The sequence below is a fragment of the Perognathus longimembris genome, chromosome 10 (assembly GCF_023159225.1).
Source record: "Perognathus longimembris pacificus isolate PPM17 chromosome 10, ASM2315922v1, whole genome shotgun sequence".
Taxonomy (NCBI): Eukaryota; Metazoa; Chordata; class Mammalia; order Rodentia; family Heteromyidae; genus Perognathus; species Perognathus longimembris.
The window spans coordinates 31,127,077-31,152,872 of NC_063170.1; the positions used below are offsets into that span (position 1 = coordinate 31,127,077).

At 39.1% G+C, this 25,796-nt stretch overlaps 2 protein-coding genes across 2 annotated transcripts; both read left to right on the plus strand.

Annotated features, from left to right (window-relative positions):
* The first annotated feature begins 6,986 nt into the window (after positions 1 to 6,986).
* LOC125357924 (olfactory receptor 11H6) lies at positions 6,987 to 7,979 on the plus strand. Its single transcript, XM_048354764.1, has one exon. It carries the CDS (start codon positions 6,987 to 6,989, stop codon positions 7,977 to 7,979), a length of 993 nt encoding a protein of 330 aa, XP_048210721.1.
* A 9,420-nt stretch (positions 7,980 to 17,399) lies between these two features.
* On the plus strand, positions 17,400 to 18,345 carry LOC125358003 (olfactory receptor 11H7-like). Its single transcript, XM_048354840.1, is given in 2 exon segments — positions 17,400 to 17,990; positions 17,992 to 18,345. Coding segments are annotated over 2 exon segments (945 nt in total).
* The last annotated feature ends 7,451 nt before the right edge of the window (positions 18,346 to 25,796 follow it).

Here is a 25,796-nt window from a genome sequence, read left to right on the forward strand (position 1 = left end):
TCTTTACCAGCCATACAATGGACAAAGGCCTCCTATCTAAAATATATGCAGAACTAAAAAAATTAAATTCCTCCAAAACAAAACCCCAAAAAACCAACAGCCCCCTCAAAAAGTGGGCTAAAGACTTAAAAAGAGACTTCTCTGATGAGGAAATGAGAATAGCCAAGAGACATATGAAAAAGTGCTCTACATCACTGGCCATAAAAGAAATGCAAATCAATACAACATTGAGATTCCACCTCACCCCAGTAAGAATGTCCTTTATCAAGAAAACTAACAATAACAAATGTTGGAGGGGATGTGGCCAAAAGGGAACACAACTTCATTGTTGGTGGAAATGTAAACTGGTTCAGCCACTCTGGAAAGTAGTATGGAGATTCCTCAGAAGGCTAAACATAGAGCTCCCCTATGACCCAGCAGCCCCACTTTTGGGCATCTACCCAAAGACCACAAACCAGAACACACTAAAGCCACCAGAACAACATCGCAGCACAATTTGTCATAGCTAAAATATGGAACCAACCCACATGCCCCTCGTTAGACGAGTGGATCAGGAAAATGTGGTACATATACACAATGGAATTTTATGCCTCTATCAGAAAGGATGACATTGCCCCATTCATAAGGGACTGGAAGAACGTGGAAACACTTAGGAGTGAAGTGAGCCAGACCCAAAGAAACATGGACTCTATGGTTTCCCTCATAGGGAATGATTAGCACAGGTTTAGGCTAGTCACAGCAGAGGACCACAAGAGCCTAATAGCTATGTCCCTATCTATGCACACATAAGATGATGCTAAGTGAAATGAACTCCATGTTATGGAAACGAGTGTTATATCACTTGTAATTACTTTCAACATGCCATTTGAAACTGTAGCTTCTTTTGTTGATGATCCTCTTGTATCCCTTCCTGTGGTTTACTCGTGCTGTCACTGTATCTCATCTGAATACACTGGATACTGTATACACTGGTATTAGAACTAGGGAAGTGAAAGGGAATATCAAAATTGAGAGACAAAGGATAAAAAAACAAATGACTCCAAATGCAATACTTGCAAAACCATTTGGTGTAAACCAACTGAACAACTCATGGAGGGAGAAGGAAAGGGGGAGGGGGAGGGAGAAATGAGGGAGGAAGTAACAAACAGTACAAGAAATGTACCCAAGGCCTAACATATGAAACGTAACCTCTCTGTACATCAATTTGACAATAAAATAAAATAAAAATAAATAAATATATATGTAGTGTTTGAGTCCTGGATCATATAGCAGTTTTATTTTTAATTTTTTAGAAACATCCATTCTATTTTTCATAATTACTGTATTACTGTATCTCTCCCCATGGACTCTTTCAGTCCATACACATAGGATATCTTTCTACTTTTTTGAATAACTTTTATCAATATTATGTAATCTTTGCTTTAATGATCACTCACTTCTTTGGTGAATTATATTTCTAGATAATTTTTGTAGCTGCACTCCTAGCTACTCAGGAAGCTGAGCTCTGAGCTCTGAAGATCGCCATTTACAGCTTGTCTGGGCAGAAAAGGCCATGAGACTCATCTCTAATTAACCACCAGAAAGCCAGAAGTGAAGCCTTGGCCTGAGTGGTAAGAGCATTAGCCTGAGCAAAAAGACTCAGAGACAGCTCCTGAGTTCAAGCCCCAGGACTGGCAAATGCACACACAGACACGACAGACACACACACACACACACACACACACACACACACACACACACACAAAATCAAGTCATCAGCAGTTACAATTTGGCTTCTCCAATTCCGATGCCTTTCTTTCTCTTGGTTTACTGTTCTGGATCAGTCTTCTGTCACTGTGTTGATCAAAAGTTGTGAAAGTGAGCATTCATGTCTTGCTCCAGATTTTAGACAAAGAGTGTTTACATTTTCCTTACTCAGTATAATGTAGCTGTTGTTTTGTTATAACTGGGCTTTACACCATTGAGGTATTGTTTCACATATTTATATCTGGACCCCAAACAAGCATGTCATCTTCATGAGCTCTTGATATTGTTTGGTCCCATCATGTGGTCCAAAAGTCCAAACACAGTAAGCACAAAATAAATATTTGACAGCTGCATGGATTTTTAAATTTTTATTGGAGTAATTAATTTTTAAAAGTAAGAGACGTGCATTTTTAGAAGAATGAAGCAATTCTATTTGAAGAAAATACAAACACACACACACACACAGAGAGACATTCACACATGCACAAATGTACTTTAGGTACAAGTGTAGTCTTTTTCCTCCTCTTCCATTAACCTCCCCATTGTCCCCAAATAAATCAGTTCCTTAGAGGAAGATAGTTCCACAAAAAAGAAAGTTTTTGTTTCCTTTCTTAGATGTTTATCCTTGTCCCTGTGCCTCCCTAGACAAACCATTAGGGAAGACATAAACAGATACAGGTAGAAATAAGTACATACACACACAGAGAAATAGGTACAGGGAAGGAAGTAAGGGCCTCCCAGCAAACACACTGGGGAACTGGGGATCTTATTCAGGAGAGATTTGTAAACTCTTAATAATCACTGACTTAAACACATTTCATTTGGTTCTGAGTACTAAAGGATGCAAGTTACAGAAGCCATGAATAATCTTTTCCATCCAAGGCTCAGCTTCTAGAGGATTTTCTGAGGGCTGGAGCTTCTCTCACGTCTTTCTCATAGAGCCTGATACACCATCAGGTAGGTGAAGAAATCTGCCTGTCTCCGAACATCTAGGCTCCTGCCACTCACTGCTCCCAGATGGTGAGAACGTGGAGTTCCAAGAATCCTTTCATTCCTTCTCCCTTTGTAGGAACAATGTATTAGGCTTGTTTCCAGACACATTTCTAAAGAGTGCCTGGGATGATATCTTAACATTGAGGACTTCCTTGAGAATAACATACTGCCAACTGTATAGCTCACTCCAGGAAAATGCTATTCAGATGTCTCCAGTATTGGGGTGGGGGTTAAACTTTCAATTAGAAGGTAGCCTGAGTTTTGTATGAGTTTGTTTATAAAATTAGTCCATGATGATTTGGCTGACAGATTATCTTTTGACAGAAGCAATTAGAGAAAGTTAATATTTTTTCAGAGTTGTTGACAAGTGACAAATGGTTACCTACAAGCAAAAAAAACATGCCAGCAGATTCTCTACCCCTCTCTCTCCCCCATTCTCTGTTTTTTAACAGCACTGAAGATTGAACCTAAGGCCTTGTGCATGTCAGGCAAGTCCTCTACCACTGAGCTACATCCCCAGCCTTAAAAAGCATACCTTAAATTAAAAATAAAAGGAATCTTTGTTCTTGCAATTTAAAAAGAGTCCTTCCCGGGGTAAGCAGCTTAGCTTCTCACAAGTGGTTAGAAAATAGAAGAAAGTCTAACACAATTATACAGGATGGATTTTCCAAGCTCTTTGACCTTCTCTCTACCTGCTCATTTGTACTATTTTTTAGATGAAACAGATAGCAAAATAGAGGAATTGAATCCACCAAGAGCTACTGATAGTTGTCCTTCAGAAGCAGAAGCAATAGAAAGGATGCAGTGAAATCTGAAATTATCTGTGAAGTTTATCATCTGTCTATGACCCTGTATTCTATATGTTGCAACTGAACTTTTACTACAGCATAAATAATGTCAGCAAGGTCTTGGATATTATGAAGTCAAATAACTATATCAAGGTGGGAATCAAGTCTTTAGAGGAGTGGTTTCAGGTTACATATCATGAACTGGAACTGTATTTCTCTTCTTGGTGTCATGAACTTCCTGGCTATAAATAGGGTAAGCTAATTCATGTCTTAGATCTCTGACTACTGTCTACAAAAGCCTAAACATCTATTTTCTGTCAAATAAAGTGTGTTACACAATTTGATTTAAGCTACTTCAACTGGAATAAATATCATGTTGATGCCCACAGCATACAGATGTGCTATATAACACATGGTTTAAGGAGTTGTCTGTTCAAATGCTTGTACAGATTGAGTGGCCTTCTCCTTGCTCTGACAAAGAGAAAGTTCTAAAAGAAAGATTTTATTTTTCATGATTTTAATCATTTTATCTTATTGTACCTGAGAACTTAGAACACTATCAGGAAAATAATAAGCTGTAAATAATCATTTGATAAATGACTGAATAATGAGTAAATAAAGTGCAACCATTTGAAGGAGGTTTTTTGTCTTTATTTTTTTTTTGGTAGTAGGGATCAAACCCAGGATGTTGCACTTGCTAGACAAGCACTTTGCCACTAAGCTACATCCCCACACAAGTGCAAAAATTTATATTCAGCATTCAACCTTTTCTTTTTATTGCAAGTCTAATAAATTGAATTTTCCAATCAAGATCGAAAACTTAGAATGCTATGGAAAGTGTACCAGAAATTATAATTCTCCTAGTAATTTTAGTACATATGACTATCACAATTATAATGCATTGAACTAAATCACTTGGGTAAAACATATATTTTATAACAATCATATTTATTAAAAAGAATTTTCCTCTGGACACTGGTGACTCATGTTTATAATCCTAGATACTCAGGAGGGTGAGATATGAGGATTAAAGTTCAAAGCCATCCTATGCAAGAAAGTCCAGAAGTCTATTATTGCCAGTTAACCACTAAAATGCCAGAAGTGAAGCTGTGGCTCAAGTGGTAGAGCTCTGGCCTTGAGCACAAAAGGTCAAGAACAGTACCCAGACAGTACTAGGCCCTGAATTCAAGCCCCAGGATTCACACACACACACACACACACACACACTTTTTTCACTATTTTAAAACAATTGTTAATATAAATAGCAAAAGTTACCCTGGTATTAAGATGTTTACTGTTCTGAGTTTGCTCCAGGCTTGATGAAGTACTAAGAAGCAGACCTCCTGGTCTCCATAGATTGCATAAATGGCATAAGGATGGAATTCCGTAAGTAACTTGACAGTGACATTAATAAGTACTATGCTCAATGATGCTACTTTTTTAAGTTAATATATTTGGTACAATTAATGCATGATATTGATCAAGATGCATTGTAGCTGGGCACTGGTGGCTCACACCTATAATCCTAGCTATTCAGAAGGATAAGGTCTGAGGATCACCGTTCAAAGCCAGCCCAGACAGGAAAGTCCGTGAGACTTTATCTCCAATTAACCACCAGAAAACCAGAAGTAGCACTGTGGCTCAAGGGGTAAAGTGCTAGGCTTCAGCTAAAGAGCTCAGGGACAGCGCCCAGGTCCAGAGTTCAAGACCCATGACTATTGATTTTCAAATGAATGGGAGAAAATCAAAAGTTTAAAACACTAATTACTGAGCCTAGGCCAACAGCTTCAAGAAAGTTGTTAGCAAAATATCCAAGAATTTAGTCGTTTCAATTTCTAATTGATTTAATATCACAAAGACTTTTCTACTTTATGCACATTCAAGGCAACTCTTCTATTCATTATTTAATTGATACAAAAGCAAAGTAAGGGGCTGGGGATATAGCCTAGTGGCAAGAGTGCCTGCCTCGGATACACGAGGCCCTAGGTTCGATTCCCCAGCACCACATATACAGAAAACGGCCAGAAGCGGCGCTGTGGCTCAAGTGGCAGAGTGCTAGCCTTGAGCGGGAAGAAGCCAGGGACGGTGCTCAGGCCCTGAGTCCAAGGCCCAGGACTGGCCAAAAAAAGAAAAGCAAAGTAAGGGCTGGGAATATGGCCTAGTGGTAAGAGTGCTTGCCTCGTATAAATGAAGCCCTGGGTTTGATTCCTCAGCACCATATATATAGAGAACGGCCAGAAGTGGAGCTGCGGCTCAAGTGGCAGAGTGCTAGCCTTGAGTAAAAAGAAGCTAGGGACAGTGCTCAGGCCCTGAGTTCAAGCCTCAGGACTGGCAAAAAAAAAAAAGCAAGGTGATATAGAATTTAATATTTAATTCCTAGCAAATTTAAGGCATATAGGGTGTGTGTGTGTGTGTGTGTGTGTGTGTGTGTGTGTGTGTGTGTGTGTGTTTGCCAGTCCTTTAGCTTTTTCACTCAAGGCTGGCCCTCCACCACTTGAGATAGAGCTTCACTTCTAGCATTTTGCTGGTTACTAGAGATAAGAGTCTCAAGGACTTTCCTACCCAGGCTATCTTCAAGACACAGCTCTCAGATCTTGGTCTCCTGAGTAGGTCTGGGGTTTTATACTAGAGAAGTTGACAGGTAGCCCAGTGTCTTAAGAACCAAGTCATAATATGCTCAATGCTGCAGCTTGACTGGCTGGAGGAGTATAGGAGAGGGTGCAGACAAGCTAGGGAAAAATTACAGGCTGCAAAAGAAATCATGTGTATGGAACATAACATCTGCTTTCAGTTACTTAAGACTTCAGTATCACCATCATGGGAGATGGAATTGACTTGTCTGTGTAGCTTCAACAAAATTAAATTTATCTATTGATCAATGAAGTTCTAGGATCAATGTGTAGAAGTAAATCAAGGAAATAGATGTCTTGGTACTCTGAAAAGTGCTTTAAGAGAATCATTGCTCCTAGGATTTGGAGCAGGCTGGACTGCTCAACAAATCCAGGTGCTGGGGGATGGAGGCTGATGGCAAGGAAGCTATGTAGTAAGTTTCAGATATTTTACAAGTGCCTAGATGTTCTTTACTGCCGCCCTAGGAGGCAAAGGAGCAATTGAGCAACTATTTTTCTTCCAATTTATACTCAGTTTTGCTTCAAAGTGAAAGTGTGTATCCAGAGTTTATACTTATAGGTAGACTATCCAAGAGATGATTCATCATTGAAGATTATCCATTACTGAGACTCAGAACCACAGGAATGTTTGAAATTAAATGGAGCTTATGTCAAACCTATCTCCAGTATATCTGTTACTGGTTTAACATATATATTTAAGAGAACCACCTAGACTTCTCTTTTCATACCTGTAAAAGAGGAGGATGAAGTAAATTTCCTTTTAGCTTAAAGATCTAAGGAGATACGTCAAATAGAACATGTGCCAGAAATGTGTTTGCAAAATCTACAAATGTTGATCATTGTTCATTTCTTAATTTCTTCTGTTTTTCTAACAGCTTTGGGATCCCAGAACAAAACAAAGCATTTTGTGACTGAGTTTATTCTCCTGGGTTTCAGTGCTCAAAAAGAGATGCAGAGTGTTTTCTTCTCAATTATACTGATTCTCTATCTCCTGACCTTGCTGGGGAATGGGGCAATTGTCTGTGCCGTGAGATGGGACAGGAAGCTCCATACACCCATGTACATCATCTTGGGAAATTTCGCCTTTTTAGAGATCTGGTATGTTTCCTCCACTGTTCCAAACATGCTGTTCAATATTCTCTCTGAGACTAAGACCATCTCCTTCTCTGGCTGTTTCCTCCAATTCTATCTATTTTTTTCCCTTGGTACAACAGAGTGTTTCTTCTTATCAATTATGGCTTATGATCGGTACCTCGCCATCTGTCGTCCCCTACACTACCCCTCCATCATGACTGGAAAATTCTGTGTAATCCTGATCTGTGTGTGCTGGGTGGGTGGATTCCTCTGCTACCCAGTCCCCATTATACTTATCTCCCAGCTTCCTTTCTGTGGACCTAACATCATTGACCACTATGTGTGTGACCCAGGCCCATTGTTTGCACTGGCCTGTGTCCCTGCTCCCTCCACTAAGCTTATATGTTACACTTTCAACTCCATGATTATCTTTGGGCCCTTCCTCTCCATCTTGGGATCCTACACTCTGGTCCTCAGAGCTGTGCTCTGTATTCCTTCTGGTGCTGGTCGAACTAAAGCTTTCTCCACCTGTGGGTCTCATCTAATGGTAGTATCTCTCTTCTATGGGACCCTGATGGTGATGTATGTGAGCCCCACATCAGGAAGTCCAGCAGGAATGCACAAGGTTGTCACTTTGATTTACTCAGCAGTGACTCCATTCTTAAATCCCCTTATCTACAGTCTTCGAAACAAAGACATGAAAGCTGCCCTAAAGAAAGTCCTGGGATTAGCAACTAGCCCAACCTGAGACAGCTTCAACGGACTACAGAATGGATGACTTCTATTTACTTACTTTAAGAGTGAAAGTATTTTTATTGAACAGATTAATGGAATATACTGTGGTTTTTCCTTGTAGGCATATATCTGTGAGTTGATCATGTTCATTCACCTCTCTATGTTTTTATTTTGTTTTGTTTTGTTAGTTGTAGGGCTTGAACTCAGGACCTGAGGGCAGTCCCTGAGCTCTTCAGCTCAAGGTTAGTGCTCTCTACCACTTTGGGCCACAGTGCCATTCCAGTTTTCTGGTGCTTCATTAGAGATAAGAGTCTCACCAACTTTCCTGCCCTTGCTGGCTTTGAGCCACAAACCTCTGATCTCAGGCTCCTGAGTAGCTAGGATTGCCAGCATGAGCCAACAGTGCCAGCCACCTCTCTACTTTTAGCCCACACCCCACAATTCTCCCAGTCCTTAATAATTAATCTTCTACTTTTAAGTCAAATTTGAAAACTAATTAATAGCCTCTGTTTATCAGGTGATTTTTTTTCTTTTTTAATTTCCACACAGATAAAATAACCTGTAATACATGGCCTTCTGTGTTTGGCTTACTTTGTTTTAACATAATGTCCTCCAGTTTCATCCATTTTGCTGTAAATGACAAGATTTCATTCTTCTTTGTTTGAATAATGCATCATATATGCATATATGTGTGTATATGCCATATTCTAATCCATTTATCCATTAACAGTCACCTACACTGATTGTGTAACTTGGCTATTGTGAAATAGTGCCACAATAAATATGGATAAGTAGATATGGCTCGTGTATGTTGACTTATTTTCTTTCACTGTATACCTAGGTATGACACAGATAGATCACATAGTAATTCTGTTTTTACTCATTTTTTGTTGTTTGGTTGTTTGTTTTTTCAGCACTGAGGTTTCAACTCAGGACCCTGCACTTGCTAAGGGAGCACAATACTGCTGAGTCACACCTCCAGCCCTGCATTTAGATTTTGAGGAGCCTCCATACTGTAGTTTTCCATGGTGGCTGTACTACTTTGCATTGTGAATGGATCACTTTTGAGTTTAGTTATTTATAATACCAGTGAAAAATAGCTTCTGTTAAACAGGATAGTCTGACTCACATTTAAACAGGAGAAACTTTTATGATTCCTTAACAGTTTACGTTCAGTTCACTTATAAAAAATGCTCAATAAATATTTTAACATGAATGAAGCACATAATATTTTAACTGAACAATTTATTTTAACTTAACAATTATGATGACTATATATATCAACAATAAGTATGTACTTGTATATACAAATGTGTGTATTATTTTTCATAACATATTTGCTATTTTTAACTTTAGCTCACAAAAGGAACCAATTACACATATACATTCCAAAGAGTGCAATTTTTCAAACTCAGAAACTATTCTTTTTTCTTTCTCAAAGTGATGTACAGAGGGGTTACAAATTCATACATAAGGCAGTAAATACATTTCTTATCCAACTTGTTATCTCCTCCTTCATTTTTCTCTCCCCTTCCCCCATCCCTAATCCTCCCCCCAAGTTGTTCAGTTGGATTACAGCATATGATTTTGTAAGTATTGCTGTTGCATTGGTTCACATTTTACCCTTTGTCTTTCCATTTTGATGTTCTCCTTTTCTTCCCTAGTTCATTACATATATATATATATATATATATATATATATACGTACATATATATATGTATATATATTACCCAGTATGCCAAAATCAGTAACAGTGACATCAGGAGCAAAACTCTGGGGGAAAAAAACAAACAAACAAAAGGAAATGGCATCATTTCAGATAGCACATTGAAAATAACAACAGTGGTAAACCACTTACTTCCATAACTTAGAGTTCATTTCACTTAGCATCATCTTATGCACATAGCTTTTGAGCTACTGTGCTCCTCTGCTAGGACTATCCTAGACAAGTATTAATTATTCCTGATGAGGCAAACCATAGAGTCTCTGTTTCTTTGGGTCTGGCTCACTTCACTTAGTATGATCTCAGTATGATTTTTTTCCAAGTCCTTCCATTTCCTTACGACTGGGGCAATGTCATTCTTTCTGATAGAGGCATAGAGTTCCACATTTTCTTGATCCACTCACAGGGGCATCTGTGTTGGTTCCATATTTTAGCAATGGCACATTGTGCTGTGATGAACATAGGTGTACTGGTGGCTTTAGTGCTGTCTTGCTTGTAATCTTTTGGGTAAATACCCAAAAGCAGGGCTGCTGCATCATAAGGAAGTTCTATGTTTAGCCTTTTGAGGAACCTCCATACCGCTCAGAAAATATTCTTAAAGACAATGAACAAACAGCCACATAAATAAAATTAGCAGTGGATAAAATATGTTCCATGGTTTGAGTATATCTTTTACACCAAAATCAGTCTTCAGGCCTATATGCTTCATACCAAAAAAAAAAAGTTTTTTAAAAAAGCTTCCTTTTGGTTATCCAAAGCCCTTACTTAATACTTCTCTCTTCAGTTTTCTGTCCTGTGGACTCACTCCAGAGCTTTGCTTCATTATCAGCCTCTCATGCTACCTCAAACACATTTACTCCCAACTATCTTTACTCGTGGTGCTTTTCCTCAAGCAATATCACCACCTGTGACATAAGATTCCCCAAATATCACATATGATATGAAATAACATGTTTTTATTTCTACACTGCAGAGAAAAACATGAGCTTTTAAGAAAACTCCACAAGACAAAGTTTCAGTCAGTAGAACATACAAAGAAAAATAGGACAAGAAAATAGAAAAAGTTCTATTTTTGTAGCCAAAACCTATGCTGAAACAGGAAGATCAGCAGCTGAAAGACCAGTATGCTCAAAATAAGTACCCACCCTTTAGGGGCTGGGAATATGGCCTAGTGGCAAGAGTGCTTGTCTCGTATACATGAAGCCCAGGGTTTGATTCCCCAGCACCACATATATGGAAAATGGCTAGAAGTGGCGCTGTGGCTCAAGTGGCAGAGTGCTAGCCTTGAGCAAAAAGAAGCCAGGGACAGTGCTCAGGCCCTGAGTCCAAGACCCAGGACTGGCAAAAAAAAAAAAAAAAAAAGAACCCACCCTTTAAATTATGGCTGCCTCATAATGAATTAGAAGTGCAACACAGATTGAAAGTATGGGTGATTAAATACTTCAGTGAATTTCCCCCAAGCATGTTTAGTAACTGAGGTCAAAGGACATAATTTGGAGATTTTTTTCCTAAACGTGAAATGGATGTACAAGAGGGTTATAATTGAATATGTCTATTTATGTTTCCAGTGCTTCTTGCTTAGAGTACCCCTTCTGTCATAGCCCTCCATCCTGAATGTCCTTCCTCCCAGGCTCATTTCACATTTCCTACTTCCTTTATCGAATACATACATTAAGTATTCTAGCTGCCCTTGTTCTCTGTTCCCTTTTTATACTCATCCACCCCAATACCATCAGCTCCATCATCACTCAAATTTGTTTTAACTTCCTGATATGCATTTTGTTAAACTGTTCATTGTCCAAAAGGTTTACTCCATGGAGTTTCATTCCTGAATACACTGTATTTTAATCAACTTAATCATGTATATGCTTCTGTGTATGTTTACAGGAGAAGCTGTATTTGGAATCTAAGATCCATATATGAGCAAAAATATATGCCCTTTGTCTTTCTAGGCTTCACTCCATATATTTTCCAAATTCATCCATTTCTCTGCAAATGATATTATTTCATTCTTCCTGATGGCTGCACAAAATTCTTTGGAATAGCTGAGTGCTAGTGACTCATGCCTGTTATCCTGGCTATTCAGCAAGCTGAGAGCTGAGAATCACAGTTCCAAGCAAGCCTAGGTAAGAAAGTCCTTGAGGCTTTTATCTCCAATTAATAAAAAAAAAAGAGGACTATTCTTGAAAAAAAAATGCTAAGGGACAATGCTCAGGCCCTGAGTTCAAGCCCAAGTACCAATGCAAAAAAAAAAATCCATTGTAAATCTAGATAGATAGACACCATATTGTTCTGATCCATTCATCCCTTGTGGAGCATTTTGGATGCTTCCATAACTGTCTACTGTGAACTCTGCTGCAATAAACATGTATGTGCAAGCTCTCTTTTTAGAGAACAATTGTAGGAGAAAATATAGTAAATTATGCTTTTTAATCCATTGCATAGAAAGTTATCTAAGTCAAATTGGCCCTTTGGAAAGACATTATTTAGGGATCTACAGATCCCATGGCACAAAACCACATTCCTTCTTTGAAAACCACAAGCTTAAGGTTCCCAAGGAGTATCCACTGCTACCTAGTTTATGTAGCACATTGTTTTTAATAATCCCTATAGATCAATTTATCAAAAATGTAAGGGAAATGCAGAAAGCAAGCGAGTGCCTGGGGACAGCATGACAAGTTACAGACTCATTTGAAAAAAAAAAAAAAGACCTGAGAATCTTTAATAGGCTAACATGTGGCATAAACTAGGAGAAACAATCTGCACAGTAAGGAACAGGCCACTGGAATCTTAGCATGTACAAGAAGCAAAATTAGCTGTACCCAGCACCACACAGGTCCAGCAAAGAAGAGAAACTCAGTGACCTTTATTCAGACTCATCCAGGATGATCTAGGAGCACTCCCCCATATCAGAGGAGTATCTTCTGATGGGCATGGCTGCTGTTCATGGCAGGTGTGTCTATTCACCTCTGCATTTGCAGGTGTGTCTATTCACCTCTGCATTTGCTCATTCAATATATGAAGATATAGAATTTACACACCCCAAAATCAGTGGACTAAATGTTAATGAGGGCTTGCCTTCCCAGAAAGTGGTGCAAGCAACCAGGAAAAGTACAGCTTTTGTAAATCAAATGAGCTGAATAGTGTAGAAACAGCTGTAGCTACAAAGAATGAAACCAAATGGAAAATTAGGATTTGTTCTTATTGTCATTGTGGTTCTCTCTCTGGGTTCTAACCCTCTTCATTCATCTCATTATTCATCTGCACCTTTAGGAAAAATGATGTTAGGAAAAAGGAGCCAGACATGGTGGTATATGTCAGGACAGCATTGGGGAGGGAAAGGTTTGTGATCCTAGACCATATAATGAGACCACATGTAAAAGAGAAAGAGGGAGGGCTGGGGATATGGCCTAGTGGCAAGAGTGCCTGCCTCATATACATGAGGCCCTGGGTTCAATTCCCCAAAACCACATATACAGAAAATGGCCAGAAGTGGCGCCGTGGCTCAAGTGGCAGAGTGCTAGCCTTGAGCAAAAAGAAGCCAGGGACAGTGCTCAGGCCCAGAGTCCAAGGCCCAGGACTGGCCAAAAAAAAAAAAAGAGAGAGAAAAAGGGAGAGAGAAAATCAAACTGTTTTGTGAAGACTAAGAAAGCACACAGAGTTTAGTGGTGAATGCACTTCTTAAGATTACATTGGAATGTGTCTGTGAAATTCACTATCCTTTTCCTGCAAGGGTTCATTTTTCTGTTGTTTTAAGTAAAAATAAAAGCAAACTATAGCTCAAACACATGAAGCTCACTCTTTGAGGATGTTAATTTACTGGCATACTGTTATTTGAGTTCAGAATCATAGTTGCTACTCCTCCATTCCTTGAATATCTGCTCTCTCCTCTCTCTTTCTCTTCTCTCTCTCTGTATCTTGCTCTCTCTGTTCCTGTCTCTCTGCCTCTCTATCTTTATCTTTCTCCCTCCCTTCTCTCTCTCTCTCTCTCTCTCTCTCTCTCTCTCTCTCTCTCTCTCTCTCTCTCTCTCTCTCTCTCTCTTCCTCTGCTCTCTCTGCTCTCTTATCTGAGTGAGGCAACCAGGAATATGGAAACTAGCATTCCTCTAGTGTGGAGCTATTCTTTTGTGATTATTTACCAAAATGGCCATCGAAGTAGGTTAATCTTCATCCTAGTTTAAAAAGTTAAGTCATCTTTCCATTTCCTTCTCTTCATGGTTTTGCTTTTGTTGTTTGTTTGTAGTTTTGTTTTTGTTTTTATTTTTCATACTAGTACCAGGGCTTGAACTCAGGACACCACAGCTTCTTCAATCACAGCTGGCACTCTACCACTTTAGCCATGCCTGTAGTTCCAGTTTTTGCTGATTAATTGGAAGCAAGAGTCTCTGGATTTGTCTGCCCAGACAGGCTCCAAACTTCAATCCTCAGGTCTCATTTGCATGAGTAGCTAAGATTACATATGAGAGCTAGTGGCATTCAGTTCTTCTGCAATGTGCTTTGGCATAATCAGGTCAACAGGAAGGCGAAGCTGCTTCGTGGTGGGTATATTCACAGTTCACCTCAATTTTTGACCCTGTCACAGCTGCATAATTAGCTAAATTAATATAACTTCAATAATAGAAGGGCCTTTTCTATGCAATTATGTTCAAGTACTATATAAACACTTCTTTATCAAAATGCCACTTAAAGTAAATTTTCCTTTTATCAATCAAAAAAGTTTAAAGTATTGCGCTTAAATCCTTTGGATATTGCAATATGTTAAAACTATCATTGCACTCTTTCTCAGAGCTGTATGTGATTCTTAAGTGTGATATAAATATATTCTTGGTGGCCAGGCACTGGTAGCACACACCTGTAATCCTAGCTTCCCAGAAAGCTAAGATCTGAGGACTACAGTACAAAACCAGTCCAAACAGCAAAGTCCATATGGCTTTTATCTCCTGTTAACCACCAAAAAGCCAGAGGTGGAACTGTGGCTCAAGTTGTACAGTGTTACTTGAGCAAAACAGCTCAGGGACAGCACAAAGGCCTTGAGCTTAAAGCCCAGAACTAGTGCATATTTTTTTTTCTTGTGACTATGAAAGATGGGAATGGGGATGAACATAAAGTCCATTTCATTCATATATGAAAATGTGACGATGAACCCATTATTTTGTACAATCTATATATACTAATAGAAAAAAAGCAGGAAAAAATGTTTATAGGGGCTGGGAATATGGCTTAGTGGTAGAGTGCTTGCCTAGCATGCATAAAGCCCTAGGTTTGATTTCTTAGTACCACATAAACAGAAACAGCCAGAAGTGGTGCTGTGCCTCAAGTGGTAGAGTGCTAGCCTTGAGCAAAAGAAGCTCAGGGACATCACTAAATTCAAGTCCTGAGACTGACTCTCTCATTTTCTCTCTCTCATTCTCTCTCTCTCTCTATCTCTATCTCTATCTATCTATCTATCTATCTATCTATCTATCTCAATCTCTCAATCTCTCTCTCTTTCTTTCTTCAATGATTGTAATCTAAAGGGAGAAAGGACAGAAATGTGGGTAATTGGGGGGGGGGATACTTAGATTTGAACTTGGGCCCTCATACTTACAAGGCAGACCTTCAACCTCTTGGGCCATACCGCAGCCCAAAATGTAGATAAATTAGTTTGTGAAACATCTTTGATTCTTTTGTACTGTGTGTGTGTGTGTGTGTGTGTGTGTGTGTGTGTGTGTGTGTGTGTGTGTTTTATCCTGTGGCTTGAATTCAGAGCCTGGGTGCTGTCTCTGATTTTTTTTTCTCAAGGCTAGCACTCTACCACTTGAACTACAACTCCACTTATGGATTTTTGGTGGTTAATTGGAGATAAGAGTCTCATGGACTTTCCTGCTCCAAATGGCTTCAAACTGCAAGACTGAGACTTAGATCTCAGTCTTCTGAGTAGCTAGAATTCTAGGTGTGAACCACCAGCACCGAGTCATACCTTTTATTTTGGAGATTTAAAGTATTTTAAATACTTTTTAATAAATTAATAATTTTGATAAAGTAATAATTCCAAATAATTAACTCTAAGGAGAAATTGTGGCAACAGTAATAAGACTTTAAAATGGAATTTCTTGGTAATTGTAAATTTTCTCTTTAATGTGTCATACATTCATATTTATATTTGTCTTTAATGAAATACTTCTTTTTAAGTAGAGATTAATCATGAGAAATTAACCATCAGGGAGTGAATAATAGTAGCCTTCATTGATATAAACAAGTATTAATTATCAAATTATAAATGAGCTATAATTGCTGGTGGCAGTGTTCAATGATAGAACCTCTGCCTAACAAGCAAAAGACCCTGGGTTTAAATTCCAAAACCACCAGGAAAAAAAACCTAAGTTAACGATCTGGTATATAATATTTATCATTTGCATATCCTTGACCATTTTCTTATAGTATTACTTTTTGTTGTTGTTCTGGTCTATGGGCTTAAATTCAGCGTTTGGGTGCTTGAGCTTTTTTGCTCAAGTCTAAGGGTCTACCACTTGAGCCACAGTTCCACTTTCAACTTTTTTGATAGTTAATTGGAGTCTCACAGTCTTTCATGCCCAAGCTGGCTTCAAAGCAGTCCTTGGATTTCAGCTTCCTGAATAGCTAGTATAATAAGCCACTGGCACCCAGCTAACATTACTTCTAAGGTAAAAAATATAGGTGTGGCTCATACCTATACTACTAGCTATTCATGAGGCTGAGATCTATGGGTGGCAGTTTGGAGCCAGGCCAGGAATAAAATCTGTGAGACTCTTATCTCTGACTAACCAACAAAAAAGCAGAACTAGAGGTGTGATAGAGCTCAAGTGGTGACATGAAAAAGCCAATCAAGAGCAGAGCCCTTAGCTCAAGCCTCAGTAATGGCACAGAAGGAATGAGAAATAAATTCTAACAAAAATAGGTCTATAAATAATCTGAACTAACATTAAAGCATAAATAACTCAAATTTGTAAAAAGTCTCACATTGAAATCTATTTAAAAATGACAATATACATGCCCCCATATTTTGAGGTGAATAGTACTGAGTAATTATCTCTGTGAGCAACTTTCACTGAAAAAAGGCCAAGGTATAAAGCAAACTATTTTCAAGATTTCTGTATATTTTTGGCTATTGTATTTTTAGGGTGTTGATTTGGTTGGGTTTGGGTTTGGTTTTTACAGTGCTAGAAATGGAACGCAGGGCCTTGTGCATTCTAAACAAGTGTGCTACCACTTAAAGAAGAATTGTTTAACTGATTTTTGTCTACCAGCATGTAAATTCAAACAAGCTAGAATTTACATTTTAAAAAATTGAAGCCATTGTTGGGCTCTAGTGGCTCATGCCTGTTTTCTTAGATACTAATGAGGCCGAGATTTGAGGATCAAGGTTTGAAGCCAGCCTGGGCAGAAAGTCTGTGAAACTCTTATCTCTAATAAGTAAGCAAAAATCTGGATGTGGAGGCATATCAAGTGACAGAATGCCAGAACAAAAAAGCCAAGCAAAATCACAAGGCCCTAAGTTCCAGCCCCAGTACCAGCACACAAAAACAATTGCCAAAAGGCAAATTCAAAATAGGATAAGATTTGTTGAAGACATGTTTTAGAACATCCATTACATTCCAGACATGCATCAAATCTCATCCAAAGGAAAACTTCAAGATGCTTCAGCAGCAGAATACATTATCTTTTTGTCTTCTCTCCACAGTCTGAGGACCATGAATAAGTCACAGACGTTCATTGTGACACATTTTGTCTTACTGGGCTTTGCTAGTCCCTGGGAAATGCAGATTGCCCTTTTCTCACTAATATTCCTGGTCTACCTGTTGATTCTGCCTGGGAATTTGGCCATCCTTTGTGCAGTGAGGTGCGACCACCAACTCTACACACCTATGTACACGCTCCTGGCCGACTTCTCCCGCCTAGAAATCTGGTATGTGACCTGCACAGCCCCCAATATGCTTGTCAACTTTCTTTCCAAAACTAAGACCATGTCCTTCTCTGGCTGCTTCATTCAGTTCTATTTCTTCTTTTCCCTGGGCACAACTGAATGTTTCTGCCTCTGGGTCATGGCTTATGATGGGTATCTAGCTATCTGTCACCCCCTGTACTACCCCTCCATCATGACTGGACAGCTCTGTGGTATTTTGCTGTCTCTTTACTGGCTCATTAGTTTCTTTGTATATTCACTTCCCATTTTCTTCATTTCTCAACTACCTTTCTGTGGTCCCAATATGATCAACCACTTTCTGTGTGATGTAGATCCACTGATAGCTCTGTCCTGTGACCCTACCCCCATTGTAGGACATAATCTTTTATTCTTTGAGCAGTCTTATCATCACTCTCACCATCTTGTACATCGTGGGATCCTATGCTCTGGTGCTCAGAGTTGTGTTCCGGGTTCCCTCGTCTGCTGGGCGGTGAAAGACCTTTTCAACCTGTGGGTCCCACTTGGTTGTGATTTCTCTGTTCTATGGAACCATAATGGTGATGTATATGAGTCCCACATCTGGCAGCTCAGCTGTGGTGCATAAGGTCATCACACTAATATACTCTGCAGTGACTCCAGCCTTAAACCCTTTCATCTACAGCTGCCGCAACAAGGACACGAAATATGCCCTCCACCATGTCTTCTGTGGAACAAGAGTTATCCAAAGTTCATGAATAAGGTTTCTGTAGCCCAGACTCTTTCTTCAAGCAGAATAACCACAGCATTTAATGGAAAGGAAGATTTATTATCTGACCATTTTGATGAGCTTCCAGTTCCAGTCATGTGTCACAGTGAAGACCTTGGCCCTCAACCCCATGGTAAAAACAATTCTTGAAAATTGTATTATTTGAGCTTGTGAATGTCTCTATAAAGTCAGTCTCAGCTTGGAGGGCAGGTTGGCCAGTATCCTAGCCCTCTGTACTTGTATTGTCTCTGCTGCATGTTTCAAGTCATATCTCCACTGAGCAGTTTGGACTTTGAGATTCACTGTTAATCAGCTCAAGCCTTGACCACATCCTGACTAAAGTCACTCAATCCCAGAGCTTCTCTCTTCTCTGAAAGGAGGCATCTGACTCCAAGTCTCCAAGGCTGCTCTGTTTTCTCTGACCACTTCTTTAAACTCAGCTCGGGTAGGCTCTCCCTGTACCTCACCTACCATTCGTGACCGTGTTTTTCTGTCTCTACCTTAAACTGGTTCTCTAGTGCATTCTCACGTGCCAGCTGGAGCCAAGGAAGCACAAAGAATGTGGGGGTGGGGACGAGGATTCAGGACCAAGCAGGAGGAGATGAGCAGGGGAAGTTCCAGAGAGTGAACTCAATGTTTTTTAAGATAATGAAAAACTTGAGTATATGTAAACCTTCTAATTTTTACTTTATTAATATAGAAATATGTTAATACTGTATAAACCAAAGAAAACAAATAAACTAGTGGATGTGGCTTGTGTGAAAAAAAAGAAAATTGTATTATTTATTTGCACTCTTTCTCCACATAACTTTATTAAGAGATACTAATCAAATGGCTGTTGAATGGTTATGTAATAAGACATATAACACATTTTTTGGTGGTACTGGGATTTGCATTCTGGAGCGTCTGTGTGCTCTGCTACTAGAGCAACACCTCAATATTTTCTGCTTTAAGTATTTTTCAGGTAAGAGTGTCATGCTTCTTGCATGACCAGCCTTGGACCATGTTCCTCCTGCATACCTGGGATTACAGATACACATCACCACACTTGCACTATTTGTTGAGATGGAGTCTTATTAATTTTTATCCAAATTGTCTTTGTGATTTTTCCCAAGCTCCACTTCCTGAGAAGCTAAGATTGCAGGTATGAGTCACTGCATTTGACCCTGCCCTGAGTTTTGGGCAGCCCATCATTATTGGATTATGTATGCCATTTCACAGTTACTAGTTCATCATCCTCACCAAAATATATGAGGGGAGGCTAGAAATTAGACTGAGGCCATGAGTGAGAAGTCCTTGGTAAGAGTTGCTAAAGCAGTGTTTCCCTAAGTGAAGTGAGAGGCACATCAGAGAACCACTCTGAGGGCTTGACCTGGTCTCCTGGAGTTTGAGAACATCTTAACTGCCCCTGGTCTGGGAAAAGTTTAAGGACTGTGAAATGGCTGGCTCTGAGAACAGAGCAGAATGCAGTGGGTCATAGCAGGAGAACACTATATTCCATAAGGTACAGAATACCATATATTCTAGTTACTACTTCAAGCAGGAAAGCAATCCCACAAGTGAGTCTAAGTGAGGTAGGTTAACAACAAAAAAGAAGTATGGCTCAAGAATACCAACCTTAAGCAAAAAAGATAAGCAAGAGCATGAGGCCCTGAATTTAAGGAAAGAAGAAACAAGGTGAAGGGAAATAGGTATTGGTGAATACCAATACCAGTGAATCACTGCCTACATCAGGGAACTGTAGCTGGCGAATCCATCTGAAAAGGCAAGCCTAAATGTTACAAGAGAAAAACCACTATTCAGACTTATGTTAAACCCATAAGGCAGTGATGCCTGGTTATATCTATACTAGCCAAGGAAAAATCTTTCTGTCTTTACTTCTCTCTGACCTCAAACCTAGAGTAGAGTGATGAGGTGCTCAGCACTGAAGGAGAGGAAGAGGAAAAAGAAAGATTCATTCTTAGCAATAAATTTTAACTTGGATTAAAAATTGAAATTCTAATTGAGGCACTAGTGGTTCATGTCTATAATCTCAGGAGGCTAAGATCTGAGGATCCCAGTTCAAAGCCAGCTCAGACAGAAAAATCTATGAGACTCTTATCTGCAATCAACTAGCAAAAATCCAGAAGTGGAGCTGTGGCTCATGGTAGAGTACCAGCCTTGAGTGAAAAAGCCTTAAATGCAAAAGCATTTAAAGGTCTTGAGCTCAACAGACAGTGCTGGCACAAAAATTAAGAAATAAATAAAGAATTGAACTTCTGCTTTTATATTGCATTAGACTTTCCAACATCTGGAGAGGAGATCATGTGTCAATACTAAACACTGATATATTATATTGGCCAAAAGTATGATTCATAGGTGGTGATAAATAGAGGATCCAAAAGTGCTTTAAAATAGACATGTTAAAGCCTGGTGCCAGTGGCTCACGCCTATACTCCTAGCTGCTTATATAAGGATAAAAGGATGTATAAGGATCATGGTTCAAAACTAGTCCAGGCAGACAACTCCAAGATACTCTTATCTCCAATTAATCAGCAAAAAAAAGCAGGAAATTAAATTGTCAAGTGATAGTAAGCCAATACCAGCACAATAAAATTAAATTAAATAGACATGTTAAACCTGTTGAAGATGTGATTTCTTAGAGGTAAGGCTCAGGGAGTTTAATGGGGTAAAATACACTGAATACAGTATTAACCTATGGAGATGTAACAATGAAATACCACCCCTATATAACTGATATAAGCCAATATAAAAACAAAAAAGTCAAGAAAAAAAATAAGTTCCTTTATCTTTATACCCTACCAAGTCCAAGTTATAAAATAGTTACATGTACAAACTTCTTTTTTTTTAATTTGCATAGACAGGTGAACCTGTATTTTCAAAAATAGCACTTCAGATAAATTAAAAGGGATAACCATCAAGTGTTTAAATTGTGAAGAAATATTTGAAAACCCAGAGAAGTACAAATATTTAAACATGGTCATATTTTGAACTTGGGGTCTTGGGCTCACACGTGGCTTTTTGACCAATCTACCACTCGAACCTCACCTCCACTTCCAAACACTTTTCTTAGGCAACCTTCAGCTCAGATATCACTACCTCTTTGAAAGCCACTACACATGCCAAGCTGGTCTGTAACTCTCCATGAGGCATCTGGAATATGCAGATCATGTTCCAGTTCTTCACACTTGCAGATTCTTTTAGACAAGTCTGCTGTGTGTCTGTGTCCCTCCTCTTAGACTACAAATCTTTGAGACAAGGACAGCTTCATACCTTCCTATCCCCAGAAAGTAGCATGAGACTTGATTTAGAGGAAGCATGCAGGGGGAGAAAAGACAAATGTATAGAACTGAAGTGAATGACAACTCTTGAATTAATCACTAGAATTAAATGTATTTTATTTAATTCTAAATTTATTTAGAATTATACTTTATTTACAAGTACATTTGGAAATATATTTTATTTAATTCTAACTATTTTGTTTTATTCTTTAAAATGTGTGTCTTTCTGTATAAAGATCCTAGAACTTGAACTCAGGACCTGGGTACTATCCCTAAGCTTTTTTGTTCAAGGCTAGCACTGTAATAGTTCAGCTACAGCTCCACTCCTGGCTTTTAGCTGGTTTCTTGGAGATAAGAGTCTCGTGGACTTTTCTGCCCAGGCTGGCTTCAAACAAGACTCCTCAGATCTCAGTCTCCTAAGTAGCTAAGGTTACTGGTGTGAGTCACGAGTACCTGGCTTCAGAAATATTGGTAATAGCTAAACCTAAGCTGGGCACTACTGGCTCACACCTACAATCCTAGCTACTCAGGAGGCTGAGATCTGAGGATCATAGTTCAAAGCCAACCTGGGCAGAACTGTCCATATGCTATCACCCCAACCACTAAGTGCATAGGACCATATGTAATGAAGAATGTCAAAATGAACTCCAAGAATTGGTAATAAGAGGTTCATATTATGTAATCATTTCTATTTCTTTCTCTGCTTTAGTTTTCTATACCCTTTGTCTTGTATATAGTTCATCTGGTCCATGGAAGGAAAAGGGAATCACAGAAACAGCACAACAAAGGATGAACTAATGTGACTATGATACTCACTAAACACTATGTTGGAAATGAACTTTACAACTGGGGGGAGAGGAGTGGGGAGGGGTAAGTGGGAGAAAATAAGGGAGAGGGTAACAGTGCTTAAAAACAAATGTACTTGTTACCTTATTTATGTAACTGTAACCCTCCTGTTCATCACCCTTAAAATAAAAAAGTTACTTTTTTAAAAAAAACGAAAAGAAGTAATCCTTAAAAAAAAAAAAAAAAGTTTCCATGAGACTCTCATCTCCAATTAACCACTCAAAAACCAGAAGTGGAGGTATGGCTCAAAGTGATAGAGCCCTAGCCTTGAGCAAAAGAGCTCAGGGACAGTGCCTAGGCCCTGAGTTCAAGTCCCACAACTAACAAAAAGAAAAAAGAAAAAAAAGCTTAATATATTCTTATATCTGCACTGGCTTCAAACTGATGATTTGACTGAATTCAGCTGCTTCATCATATAGATAATCAAGAAATTTCTTGTACATCACTTCTTAAGTATTGATTACCAGGTCACTCAAAACAACTCCTACCTAGTAGTTGCTTTACAATCTGGCCATTACACTGAAGGACTCCAGAAAAATTAAACAGTTCTAATTTTTAAATTTACATTTATTTTTAACTGCTAACAGCAAAAAACCATAAAAGGTTTACATATTTGTAGTTACCATATGATACTCTACTAAATGAGGATATTGTGTACTGTTCAAATCCAGGTAAATAGATCTCCTCAAATATTTCTCATTTCTTTAGAATTTTCTTTCTAGCTTTTTAAAATATTCAATATATTCATCTAGCTTTTTTAAATATACAGTATATTATTAACTATACAATGGCCCCACACCAGAACTTTTGCCCCTCTCTAGTGTAAGTTAATGATACTGAAAAATACAAGTGATCAGGCCCTTTGTCTCAACAGTCTCCAAGTATAAGTCCATAGACCCAGAGGAAGAAGTAAAATGATTTATTAAAGAAAGAAAGGGCATCCCTGGCTCATAAAGTTTCCTTAAGAAGGAAACATGATCTAAAGATCACTGGACAGTGTGTGGGCAGTGCCCAGACCAAATCAGAGGCACCACATAGATGTCACAGCCTCTCTGTGTGTCATTTAGACTTTCTGATTGAATGTCCATTCTAACACACACCTCTATGATCCAATCAGCCCATTGTTATTGTCCAAGTCTTTAGGGTAATGGCCCATGACATGATGCCCATTGCACAACTGCATGCACAACTGCCATGATAATGTGATATCCAGGGACCTGTTGTACAGGATTGCTCAAAGCCATAAGGGAAGGATACAGAACCTCTAGAGGAGGGGGCTTTGGGCTTGATTGCCTGGATAGGCTCTTTTCTTGCTGTTGTTAGTACACGTAAATCAATTCTTCCCTTTCTCCCTTTCTCTCCCCAGCCCTGATAACCTGGCTTTTATAGATTGTACATACATGAGATCATGCACTGATTGTATTTCTGTGCCTGGCTTGTTCACTTCACATAACAACCTCCTGGTTCACCCATGCAAATTGCTAATTGATTAATTTTTTTGTTTGTTTTGTTTTGTTTTGCCAGTCCTGGGCCTTGGACTCAGGGCCTGAGCACTGTCCCTGGCTTCTTTTTGCTCAAGGCTAGCACTCAGCCACTTGAGCCACAGCACCACTTCTGGCCGTTTTCTATGTATGTGGTGCTGGGGAATCGAACCCTGGGCTTCATGTATACAAGGCTTCTTCCTTTGGGTATCTGCAGATACCCAAAGAGTGATCCCTTAATGGAATGCAATCTTTTTCCAATAGAAAGCCTCCTAGAATTTGGATTTCCCTTGACTCCTCTCTTTTCTTAACTGTAGACCACATAATCGAGTCAGAAGAGAGCAACAAAGATGTACTATATCTTAGGAGAGTCCCAAAGGTTGGAAAAAGAATGTGCTCCACCGAGACCACTTAGGGAGACTTGAGGGTTTTGCAACAATTCCTGAGAGGAAACATTTACTATCAACTTGCACGATAAATATCTCCAAAAACTCATGGAAGGCAAGCTGCTGAGTCTCCAAGTATGAAGGGAGTGCAGTGATCCCCTTATGTAACTTCCTGACCTGGAGTCTCCCTCACAGAGCCAGTGAGGAGAAGAACGCTGTTGATAAGGTGAGGTCCAGCTCCATATGCCCATGCTTTACCAAAAGCTGATCTGGCAAAGGCATTCTTTCTTTTTTAACAAGACTGGGATGGAACTCAGGACTTCCTACACTTGCATGGCTTTTTTACTCACTCACAGCTGGTGTTTTGGCATTTGAGCCATACTTTTTTCTGATTAATTGGAAATGGAGTCTTTAGGGCATTTCGGCTGAGGCTAGTTTTGAACCATATTTCTCATATCTCAGCCACCTGAATAGCTAGTATTACAGACATAAAGCACTAGTGCCCAACTTAGGAACCATATTCTTCTGTTTAAAAGAAAAAAACTGCCAAGTGCTAGTTGCTTATGCCTATAATCCTAGCTATTCAGGAGGCTGAGATCTAAGGATCACAGTTCAAAGCCAACCTGAGCAGGAATGTCCATGACACTCTGTTATTTTCAAAAATATTATCCCCAATTGATCACAGAAAAACCCAGAAGTGGTGCTGTGGCTCAAGTGGTAGAGTGCTAGCCTTGAGCTCAGAGATAGCACCCACACCCAGAATTCAAGCCCCAGGACTGACAAAACCTAAATACTCTATGTTTCTGTAGAGATTCCGAGAGATAATATAATAGTAGACTGTGAACATTATATATGTGAGTATAGGACACATATTCATTGGGTGGCAAAGTAGCCCCTACTCTGAGCCATTCCTATTAAGAGATAAGTTGTAAAAGATCATTCTATTGCTTTTTTTCTACTCATGTGGTTGCTAGAAATATTGGGGATCCTCTCTCAGGAAACAATCTTACTTTCTAGAAGTAATCAGTTAGTCTTTTCCTCTCAGAGCTACCTAGGAAGACAATACACTAAGTGAGGGGTCTTGGGAAGAAGAGCATTTAATCAAGGTGTCACACTTGGGGTTGTTGGCCTGGTAGGTTTATTAAGTGTTCAGAATACATGAAAGAGCTGGTGCCTGAGACTGCAAGTCAAACTGATTTATGGGGCCCCATAATATGAGAAAAGTGTGTTTATTTCATAAAATGGTAAATATTCTACTTTACTGACCTGTTCCTAGAAAGTCGTTTTAGAAGTTTTAGAGGATGGGATTCTATACAAATTGAGGTTGGGAGTGTGAAGAAAGATTGTACTTTTTTTTATGGGGGTTTTGTGCCAGCTCAGGCAGGAAAGTCTGTGCTCTTCATTGCCTTTCAAATTTTATTTCCTTCTAATCTTCACAAAGTCTGA

Excerpts from the sequence above, each read along its gene's own strand:
- LOC125357924 (XM_048354764.1), top strand. The coding sequence starts at position 6,987 with ATGTTGATCATTGTTCATTTCTTAATTTCTTCTGTTTTTCTAACAGCT.